The sequence below is a fragment of the Otolemur garnettii genome, unplaced genomic scaffold (genome assembly GCF_000181295.1).
Source record: "Otolemur garnettii isolate 467f Iridium unplaced genomic scaffold, OtoGar3 scaffold00248, whole genome shotgun sequence".
NCBI classification, from domain to species: domain Eukaryota; kingdom Metazoa; phylum Chordata; class Mammalia; order Primates; family Galagidae; genus Otolemur; species Otolemur garnettii.
This window is the reverse complement of record NW_003852643.1, coordinates 822,729-834,520: the sequence shown is the minus strand read 5'-3', so window position 1 is coordinate 834,520 and position 11,792 is coordinate 822,729. Positions and strand designations below refer to the sequence as shown.

The window sequence follows — 11,792 nt, the reverse complement described above, 5'->3', positions numbered from 1 at the left end:
GGAAGGCCAAATAACCGAACTATATCAATATCAAAGTATCTATCTCTAAAAGTATATATATAATTTTTTTTGAGGCAGAGTCTTGCTCTGTTGCCCAGAATAGAGTGCCATGGCCTTAGCCTAGCTCACAGCAACCTCCAACTCCTGGGTTCAAGTGATCTGGATCCTCTTTCTTCAGCCCCCTAAGTAGCTGGGACCACAACATCTGGCTAATTTTTTTCTATTTTTAGTAGAGTGGGATCTCGTTCTTGCTTAGGCTGGTCATGAACTCCTGAGCTCAAGTGGTCCTCATGCCTCAGTCTCCTAGAGTGCTAGGATTACAGGTATGGACCACCATGCCAAGCTTATATGTAATTTTATATATCTCCAAAACCTCAAACTAGGCATATCCTCTTTTTATATTCAGTGCCTCATGTCGTTTAGGAGGGTAGGCAATTATACAGAAGTTTGGAGTCAAAACAAAAGGTAGTGAGCATTTGTCTGACCTATCTTGCCTCAGTGCTGAATATAATGCTTTTGGCTCCTTTATCATAAGCAAGAGCTACTAAATTTTGTAGCAATGCCATCTCTATTTTCTAGCTGTGATAACTTTTTATTAAAAATAAATGATTTCAAGTTGGAGAAAGGAATCTTTGCACTCAAGATGGCTTTCAGGTTTCAGTCTCAAGTTTAGTTGAGTCCTTGCTTATTTCTAATATTTTTTGGAACATTCACACCAAAAGGTAGATGATTTTGAGACTAATTCCTAAATATTATGTACTTAACTTCTGAGTTCGTTCTAAGATATTTTAGGGGTGGTTTGGAAGGTTTGGAAAGGAAAGTAGGGAATAGAAAGGCTCCTTTTCTCTGAGGACTGTGGTATCAAAATCACCACATAAAGTTACATAAAATGACCAAGCTCTGACAACCGGATTTCTCTCTGAAGATTTACTTTACACATCATTTTGAAAACACCAACTGTGTTCAGGAAGAATCCCTCCTTTAAGAAAAATAAAAACTTTAAATGAACTGGTATGTTTCAGAAATGATGTTGATATTGTTTGGTATCCAGAGGAAATATTTTCTGTGTAGTACAGGTCAACATAAACAATGAGGCTTTTTAATTCTTCAGTATAAAACATTTCTTTCAAAAAAGAAAACTTGTCATTTCTGATTTTCTGAGGCATGCTGATTTTTTTTTTTTAAAAAGGAAATAAATAACAAATATATACAGCCCACTCCAACTCCTTACCTCCCCATCTCTGTCCTCATTCTAATTTTCTAGAAAGGTGGGACTTTAAAGGCCAAAGTGGACATTGGGGGTTGTGTATGCGCAAGGGGTGAGTGTTTTTGTGTGTATGTGTGTGTGTTTGGGGCTGACAGGAAAGAAGTGACCAGGTAGAAGAGGAGAGAAAGCAGAAAAGGCCAAAGCTAAGCCCAGAGGCGGCAGGGAGGCGGTGCTGGAGGATGATGCACATCCTCCCTGGTAACCAGGGAAGGGCCAACTCCAACCGTAGAGTGGTGATGCCACTTACGGGCTCTGAGATTGGAGAGGACCAAGAAGAGTGACAGGGCTGGGCCTGCCGAGGCACCGGGCACATAGGCCCAGGCTGGGGGCGGGCAGAGGGGAGGTGTGAATGTTCGTGTGGTGGGGTGAGGGGAGCGCGGGGGGGGGCCTCCTGCTGCACTGTCCGCCCAAGTTGGGGGGCTGTGACGCGCAGTCCTCACGTGACCCAGAGCTGCAGAGCGACGCAGCCTTAGGTGCAGTCGTCACTCGCGTCTAGCTACCAACTCCCCGCTCCCCTGCGCTCTTGGGGCTGGCCTTGGGCCCGGGGAAAGCAGAGCAGGTAAGACAGGACCCCCAGGCACAGTGGCCAGGGCGGTAGCGGTTTGCGGCCCCAGGCGGCGGGTGCAGAGAAGGACAGCAGGTCCTGTCAGCTTTCTGCACACCCCAACATTCTTGGGAACATTAATAGTGGCCTTCCCGTAGGTTGGAGATGCTGGACGTCCCGGGGGGAGGAGGCAGCATACTAAAAGCGCTGGGAAATATCCCCAACCCCGAGTCCCTGTGGGAAAACGGTGGACATCGCAGGGGGCGGGGAGGCTTGGGGGCGGTACAGAGGACCTGGGGCAGGGAAGAGGCCGGGAGCGCTCGGCTGCAGCAGCCCCCAACCCCTGTCCCGGCAGTCCACAGGTCTGAAGGGCTAAGTGTCGCGGCGGTGCACCTCTCCGCGAGAATTGGAAGGAGGAGGAGGCTGCGAGGATAGGCCCAGGTCGGTGCTGGGGACAGTGGTGGGGTGGGGGGAGGGACGTACAGAGGTCGGTTATGAGACCCTTACCCTCTACCTTTCCCCCATCCCCCACTTCCTCCCTACTCCTACCCTAGACCTCCATTTTGGTGCCTGCAGAGCCCTGGGAAGGAATTCTGGGAAGGAAAAAATGGTGGGCTTTGGGGGAGGGAGATAAGATGAGAGAACTGGAGGGAGGGGCTCGAATTGACGGCCTCCTGGAGGGCGCATGGGGTCCATGAATATTCAAAGGTAGAAGAAATTAAATTTTAAGAATTTAAATCAAGGCTGTGAATCCTGCTGGTCAGTGCACCAAGCATTCAGTCTCTCTCCTTGCCTTTGTCTTACTTGTATTCAAAGAATAACAACAAGAACAAAAAAATTTCATCATGGCAAATATTCACCAGGAAAACGAAGAAATGGAGCAGCCCATGCAGAATGGAGAGGAAGACCGTCCTTTGGGAGGAGGCGAAGGCCACCAGCCTGCAGGAAATAATAGACGGGGACAGGCTCGTCGACTTGCCCCTAATTTTCGATGGGCCATACCCAATAGGCAGGTCAATGATGGGATGGGTGGAGATGGAGATGATATGGAAATGTTCATGGAGGAGATGAGAGAAATCAGGAGAAAACTTAGGGAGCTGCAGTTGAGGAATTGTCTGCGTATCCTCATGGGGGAGCTCTCTAATCACCATGACCATCATGATGAATTTTGCCTTATGCCTTGATACCTGCCATTTTCCATGAGATTAATACTGTGATTCCCACTGTTTTCTTTTTCCTTGCATTTTCCTGATATGCCTTTACTGATCCGTTTGCTGTGAACCTTTTGTTATGTCCATGTGTCAGATGGGTCTTGTGTTGCCAGCTTCTAATTGAAGATTGCCTTTGCACCCAGTCTAAATTTCTGTCAGCTGTAGAGTTTCACCCATTTGCATGGAAAAATATAAAGTTAATAAAGCAATTAAAAAGCAATGTATACATTTATTATTGTCTCATTAAAAACCATGTATACTTTACATATATATAACATATGAACCAAAAAGGATCAAATTTCTGTGATTAAATACACCAGTAATAACTGGAGAACATTTTATGTGTTAAGATGACATGACATTTTTTCATTTTATTATCTACAGTTTGAGAAGCAATGAAAATTTTCAATGAGTCTATGAATGTAGTGCAGATATGTAACAATTACTGGCTCAGCAAACTTAAAGGGTAAACCTTAAGTGTCTTTCAGTTGTAGAGACTGAAAGGGAGGGAATGATAAACCCTCCCTTTATAGAGTCAATTTTCTCTTCTATGAAATGGGAAACAATACTTGCCTTACAGTGCTGTTGAGTGGAACTGATGAGGTGTGGAATTTGTTTGGCTGGCTCTTGTCCAACTCCTTAACATTTAACAAGACCTAGGCCCTTATCAGATACTTAGGGAACACTGATGGGAGTTCTCACCTATTCTCACAAGTCCACACAGTGAAAAAAGGTGGGTTTGCCAGTGTCATACCTTTTCTTCACAATCCTCCTGCTCTGATTCCTGCCATGTTAGGTGACCAAACTCCCTACTGCTGGATCCTGTTTCTGTTCCTGCTGATGAAACACCTGTGATTTACATAGACTCCCTGGTGAGCCAAATCCCCTCCTTTGATCTCTATACATATGGAGAATGCCTTTGTGTATAATTTTATAGTTATGTGTATCCAGTAAGTATAATTCCTATGGTTCTTGGGCTTACATTCGTTTTTTAGCAAAATACTCTTTTCTGATTTTATTTTATGCTTCTGTTCATCAAAGAACTCAGTGTACTGGGGCCTACCTCAGGAAATATATCTAGGTGTCTCACCAGAATGTGCCCAGAATTGTATTACTACAAATCTTCAGAACACAGATAGGCTGAAGGCTTTATTTTTGCCTGTGTTTATGACCTACCTTGGTGTGGACTTTCTCAAAAGACACTCTTGAGAAGCCTGCTTATCCAGTTTTAACAGACTTACCCAGACATGTAAATTACATAGAGGAACACATTTTCCTTAAAGCTGAAACACACTTTCTTCCCATCTCCATCCCATCCATGCTGAAAACATGAAACTTCTTTGTAAGTTCTTAAAAACTATTTTAAATATTTGACATTGTAATTTCTATATGAGTTTGTGCTTTGCTCCAGACAATCATTTTGTCTTAATCATCCTGGAATTCAGTTTCTAGTATGGTGCCTGACATAATAGATACCAATTAATTAATTATTTTGATTAATTAATGAACCATAACAGAATTAGAAACTTAGCTCTATACTGTTCCTGACTGTCCTTAACTAAATGGCCTAAGTCAAGTAGCTACTTACTTCGGAAGTATTAATTTCCAAAGGAACATAGTAAGGAATATCTCTAACCCCAAACCTGTTAACAAGTTTTCAAACCTTGTAAATGTTAATGTTAAGGAAACACAGACCCTACTTGCATCATAATCACATAGGGAAAATGTTAAAAATACTGACACTTTGATGTTCTTCCTACTCCCACTTTTGGTACCACCCAAATCAACTCAATCAAGAATTACTGTTTTGATAGTTCCCCAAGTGATTCTCATGCATCTGAGTTTTGACAACATAGATACAGAGAAACATTGATAGTAATTACACCATTTTACAAACATTGTCATCTAAATTATTACCTCACTTGTTTGATTCTATAATGAATATACAGAAGGTGCCAAAAAAGTATACACATTTTAAGAAAGAAATAACCTGTATTAAAATTGTAATACTCAATATATACTGATAATGTTTGTTATTTTGTGTATTGTATTTTGTATCTCTTGTAATTGCAGAAGTCAAACATGACTTGAGTATTACAATTTTAATTCAGTTTTTCTTCCTTTTTAAAAATGTGTATACATTTTTTGGCATCTTCTACACATGTCCAAAATATAACATTCCTAAAATTAGACTACATTAGACAATCAATGTATGTCTAGCTTGAAACTGGTACTGTTGTATTTTGTTTCTAGATATTTTATTAAACTGATGAATTATCAGTTTAATTGTGAAATTATTAAATAAATTATGCACATCATTTCTTTGCAGCCCATTTGCTTTCACAACAGTGAATTTTGTCTACATGCCCGTTATCTGTTTCCAGCACAGTGCTTAAAATCAAATAGTGTTTAATAACATAATTCTTTAATTATTAATTCATTAACTGATTTAATTATTAAATTATTTTATCTAAAATAATATATAAAATTAACATTTTGTGTCATGGGTGGGTTTTTAATATTCATGTCTTAAAAGTTTCTATGAGAAACATTTTAAATATGATGTATTATTATGTAATAAAATATCATTATGCATATTTAGATTATGCAGAAAATATAGGAAGAATATAAGCAAAACTACAGTCCAGTCATCCAAAAATACCATTTATAAATTTGTTTTTCTTCATCTTATAGTTAGGAGTGATAAAGTTAAGCTCAGACCTCTTAAGAAAACTATTGTGTCCTTCAAAGCCCCTGACAAGGAAACACATTCAGCTTACCATGTTTATTTTCATTTTTTATCTTTCCTTACCATATATCAAAGCTAATTCACATTTTATCAACTTTCAGTTAGCTCCTGATTTTCAAAACTGTCAAACCATCATATTTTAGCAGTCTGCTTTCAGTTGTAAATTTAAGAATACAATAAATACATTTATTTAATGGAACAGACAGAAGTATTATTTATGAAACTTAAAAAGTGTCCCAGAGCTAGGGTGGCCCCTGTGGCTCAAGGAGTAGGGCACTGGCTCCATATACCGGTGGTGGTGGGTTCAAACCTGGCCGTGGCCAAAAAAAAAGTGTCCCAGAACTAGAAAAAGGGTTGGATTACATAAAATCCCATGTCTGCTTTGTCTCCTTTCCTGCCATGTAAATATACTGATTTTCTTTATAAGGCTCTGGTTTTTAAATTTTCAAATAGATAGTATGCAATGTTGCTGCTATCTCACGTATAACTGGTCAGAATGCTTTCTAAGTGACATAAATATGCAAAATCAAATAAATATAGGATGATCCCTATAAACTTGAAAATCTTAACTAATATTTTGAATTTGCCCCCAGACATTATTTGAAACATTACAATTAACATGTTTAGAAATCTACTTTCACTTTGTACCTGATGGAAAATATTTTCTATTTAATAAATATAAGTTTTGCTGAATTTCATTTGAAGAGAGAAGTTTTCAGATGTATGTCCATTAAAAAGAATTGAATTAGTTTTTCTTAAATAAAAAAAGCTTTTTTTTTTTTTTTTTGAGACAGGAGCCTCCAGCTGTCCCCCTGGGTAGAGTGCCATGGCATCACAGCTCACAGCAACCTCCAAATCCTGGGCTCAAGCGAGTCTCCTTGTCTTAGCCTCCTGAGTAGCTGGGACCACAGGCACCTGCCACAACGCCTCGCTGTTTTTTGGTTGCAGCCATCATTGTTGTTTGGCGGGCCCGGGCTGGATTCGAACCCGCCACCTTGGGTGTACGTGGCTGGCGCCTTAGCCACTTGAGCCACAGGCGCCAAGCCATAAAAAAAGCTTTATTGTGTTTTTGATATTGAAGAAATACAGGTCAGACAATCAAGTTCACAAACTCATCCTAGAAAAAGTGCTACATACCTTATGGCTGAATATAACTATGGTTGCAAGACGGCTACGGAGAGTACTTTGAAGGTGCTTGTAGTACTATTCAGCCATGAGGTATGTAGGACTTTTTCTAGGATGAGTTTGCCAACTTAGTTGTTAAAACTTCATTGGACAACAGCTCTGATGGCCATTCCAGAAAAAGTTGCAAAATTGCTTTGAAGGTGGACTAGGTGCTGATGTCGGTGCATAGCTTCCCAAGGGGAGTACCTTGAAAGTCAGTATAGTGATATTCAGCAATAAGGTATGCTACATTTTTCCTAGAATGTCTTTGTGAACTTAATTTTCCAAACTCATATGTTTTAAAGTGTTTTTTGTTGTTGCTTTGGAACAGAAGAAAAAATGTATTAAGAAAAGTTTGAATTCTTACTTTCAACACCTTGTTTCTTTCCGAAGGTCACATGAGTATTGATTAATTTTAAGTTTTTGTCTATTTTTCCCTAAGTTATCATTTGTACCCTTTTATCAATCTGAAATAATAAAAAGAGGAAGCAAACTCATGTGTCAATCAGAATAAAACACAGTGAAGAATCTGATGAAAACTTGTTGAAAAAGCAAAAACAAACATGAATAATAAATTTCAAGTTACTTCTAGATCCTTTAGCTGGTAATATAAACTTAGTTATTAATACCGTGGCAATGCTGTAGTGTTTAATATTGATAAAATAAAAATAATTTCCAGGGCTGCCGAATGATTCAGAGGAAGTAAACAGCATGTGAGCTGTGACTGACTACTTGTTTTTGTTTGTTTGTTTTGAGACAGAGTCTCAAGCTATTGCCCTGAGTAGAGTAGAGTTCCCCGTGGTGTCACAGTTCACAGCAACCTCAAACTCTTGGGCTTAAGCAATTCTCTTGCCTCAGCCTCCCAAGTAGCTAGGATTACAGGTACCCACCACAACACCTGGCTATTTTTTTGGTTGTAGTTGTCATTATTGTTTGACGGGCTCAGGCTGGATTCAAACCCACCACTTCCAGTGTATGTGGCTGGCGCCGCTGAGCTACAGGCACCTAGCCCTACTTGTTTTCATTTGCACATCCCAAGTCTCTCAGATTCTCTTTAGCTGTTTGTAGTAGTAATCCACCTTGTATGTCACAACCCCACTCCACACTTTTGCTTTAGTGAGCCACTACCTTCTCCCTGTTGTGCTCTCTACACTGGTCCTGATCTCTAAAGATTTCTCTAGACTCTTCAAAGTAGCAATGTACCAGTTTATCTTCTACAGAGGTGTGTGTAAAGACTTTCTACCTTACTAAAAGTTCCGTTAACTTAGGTAGGTACTGTCTTAGTGATGCTTGGACCATGGTATGTTGTATATCTCTACCAAAAGAGGTCTTTCTCAGCTTATACACAGTATTTGTGTTAATCAGGATACTGGGGAGGAGCCTTGCTTTTTTATCTACTCTGACAATCTGTGACAATTTTCATTTAAATAATTATTAATATGTATTGGTGATTTTTGAAGTAGTTCCCATAGATTGCCTACTTCAGAATTTCCTGTCTCTTTTGTTAACAGACTTTGGCACACTTATGGCGCTCTTCCCAAGATTCCATGACTCAAACACACTTCTTACTAGGCTCTAAAACATACATTATTACATGCTTCCCAAACAAATTATTTTTTTTTTATTGTTGAGGAATCATTGAGGGTACAATGAGCCAAGTTGTACTGCTTGCATTTGCTGGCAGTCCCTTTATTTTTATTTATTTTATTTTTTATTAAATCATAACTATGTACATTGATGAATTTATGGGGTTCAGTGTACTGATTTGATGTACAATGTGAAATGCTTACACTGAACTAAATAATACATATCCATCACAATTATACTCTTTTCTTAATAGTTTTGAAATGTACCATTGCACCATGCACATTAGGTGAGGTCCCCCAAATACCCTCCATCCTTGAAGTCCCTCTATTAATAGTGTGTGGCCACCAATAGGTGTGCTACACACCATGGACCCACCCCCCTCCTTCCTTCCCTCTCTTTCTTCTCCCATTCCATTCCCCCTGCCCCCACCACGTACTAACATTAATTGTCCTCATATCAGAATTGAGTACACTGGGTTCTTGCTTCTCCATTCTTCTGATGCTTTACTAAGAAGAATGTATTTCAACTCCATCTAAGTTAATACAAAAGATGTAAAATCACTATCCTTTTTAGTGTCTGTATAGTATTCCATGGTAGACATATACCACAGCTTGTTAATCCATTCCTGGATCTGTGGGCGTTTAGGTTGTTTCCATAATTTGGCATTTGTAAATTGAGCTGCGATAAACAGTCTAGTGCAAATGTCCTTATGGTAAAATGATTATTTTCTTCTGGGTAGATGCCCAGTAATGGGATTGCAGGATCAAATGGGAGGTCTAGTTTGAGTTCTTTGAAGGTTCTCCATACTTCCTTCCACAAAGGTTGTTTTAGTTTGCAGTCCCACCAGCAGTGTAAAAGTATTCCCTTCTGTCCACATCCATGCCTGCATCCGCAGCTTTGAGTCATTGTGATGTGAGCCCTTCTCACTGGAGTTAGGTGGTATCTCAGGGTGGTTTTGATTTGCATTTCTCTGGTAAGGGATGATGAGCATTTTTTCATATGCTTGTAAACCATTCCTATGTCTTCTTTAGAGAAGGTTCTATTCATCTCACTTGCCCATTGATATAGGGGATTGTTGGCTTTTTGTTGTTGTTGTTGCTTACTTTGAATTTTCTGTAGGTTCTAGTTATCAAGCTTTTGTCCTCTTCATAATATGCAAATATCTTTTCCCATTCTGATGGTTGTCTACTTGCTTTGGTTGTTGTCTCCTTAGCTATACAAAAGCTTTTACCCGGACAAATTATGGTGCACACTAACTCTGGAGAGCCACATGTCAAAATGCCAGACAAACCAATAAGTTTTCCATTCTATGTTAAGAACTATATTTTAAAATCTTTCAACATTTCTCACCTTAGGTTACATGATAACAATAGATATGAATATTTTATTTGATAGTTTTGTGTTTTCTTGAAGTGTTTCTGTTTATTACCCTCATGAGAAAAAATTTTTTTAGGCTCAGTGCCCATAGCACCGTGGTTACAGCACCAGCGACATACACCAAGGGTGGCTGGTTCTTACCCAGCCTCGAGCCAGCCAAATGACAATGACAAATGCAACAAAAAATAGCCAAGCATTGTGGTGGGTGCCTGTAGTCCCAGCTCTTGGGAGGTTGAGGCAAGAGAATCACTTAAGCCCAAAAGTTTGAGGTTGTTGTGAGCTGTGACCCAGGGCACTCTACCAAGGGTGACATAGTGAGACTCTGTCTCAAAAAAACAAAACAAAATAAAATAAAAAAAAATGAATAATTTTTTTAGTTCTCACATATGAGCATGAATGAGCAACAATTGTCTTTTTGTGCCTGGCTATTTCACTTAACATAATGTCCTCTAATTCCTTCCATGTTGTTGCAAATGACAGGATTTCATTCATTTTATGAAAGAATAATATTTAATTCTGTATATATACCACATTTTCTTTATCTACCTATCTGTTGATGAACACTTAGGTTGATTCCATACCTTGGCTATTGTGAATAATGTGGTAATAAACATGACTGTGCAGATATCTTTTCCACATGCTAATTTCATTTCTTTTAGATATATATCCAGCAGTGAGATTGCTGAATTATGTACTGTTTATATTTTTATGTTATTGAGAAACTTCCATCCTGTTCTCCATAGCAGCTATACTAATTTACATTTTCACCAATTGTGTGAATTTACCCCCCTTTTCCACACGCTCACCAGCATTTGCTATTTTTGGAGGGGGGGTTGATAACAGCTATTTTAACTAATATAAGATGATATCTAATTATGGTTTTGCTTTGCATTTAATGGTAACCGCGGACTTGGAAGAGTAGTGGTGAAAGAAAGATAACAAGGGATTGATTAATGTATACAAAACTACACTTAGAACGGCTCTTAATGTTTGGTAGCATAACAGGGTGACTATGGTTACAAATTTATTATATATTTCAAAATGACGAGAAGAGATTTGGAATGTTCCTAACACAACAAATGATAAATGTTTGAAATAGTAGATATTACAATTACCCATATTTGAATATTACACATTGTATGCTTGAATCAAAATATCACATGTACCCATAAATATGTACAACTATTATGCATCCATAAAAATTAAATTTAAAAGATGCAAAAATTAAAAAATGATAAATAAGAATAATTTAATAGATGCTCAAAACTGGAAAAAAAGCATTTCTGAATTCATGATATAGATTACAAATGCTGTAATCTAATAATCAAGAAAGGCATATAAATGTATATGGGCATGTGCATATTCAAATAGGAAAAAACATAGAAGAATCCATCACTGATAACATTTGAGAATGGATGCATGATTAAACGTGATTTTCCATTCCATTTTCTTTAATGCTTATTTTTGTTTATAGATTTTTGTATTGCTTCAATATTAGTAGTGTTAACAAAGTCTAAATATATATGTTATCATGTTAATTTGGAATATGCAAAAAATAACAGTAATAACGATACTCATAATGTACTATCAGGGTGAAATGAACCCTGTTCCAGGAAGTGATCTGGGTGATTTATAAGTATTAATCAATCCATTCCTCAAAAGAAACCTCTGAGGACTATACTGTCAATGACTCCACTTTACTTAGGAGGAATCCACTTTATTTAGGAGGAAACTGAAACAGAAAGAAGGTAAGCAAATTACCTGATATTGTTCAGCTAATAAGTTACAAAACCAGGTTATAGAAAAAACAATTGGTCTCCAAAATCAGAGTGCTCTCAGTCTCTCAATGAACTAAATAACAAATTTTAATGATGATAGACAGCTACACATTTT

The 11,792-nt window shown here is 38.4% G+C and overlaps 1 protein-coding gene across 2 annotated transcripts; it reads left to right on the top strand.

Annotated features, from left to right (window-relative positions):
- The first annotated feature begins 1,720 nt into the window (after positions 1-1,720).
- BEX3 (brain expressed X-linked 3) lies at positions 1,721-3,242 on the top strand. 2 transcript variants are annotated; one of them, XM_023508440.1, is made up of 3 exons: positions 1,721-1,826; positions 2,167-2,252; positions 2,675-3,242. In XM_023508440.1, the coding sequence occupies exon 3, from the start codon at positions 2,687-2,689 to the stop codon at positions 2,993-2,995; it is 309 nt and encodes a 102-aa protein (XP_023364208.1). In that variant the 5' UTR covers positions 1,721-1,826; positions 2,167-2,252; positions 2,675-2,686; the 3' UTR covers positions 2,996-3,242. The 2 variants fall into 2 exon arrangements, with proteins under 2 accessions (XP_023364208.1, XP_003802558.1); XM_003802510.2 differs by lacking the exons at positions 1,721-1,826; positions 2,167-2,252 and having other exon boundaries at positions 2,337-3,242.
- The last annotated feature ends 8,550 nt before the right edge of the window (positions 3,243-11,792 follow it).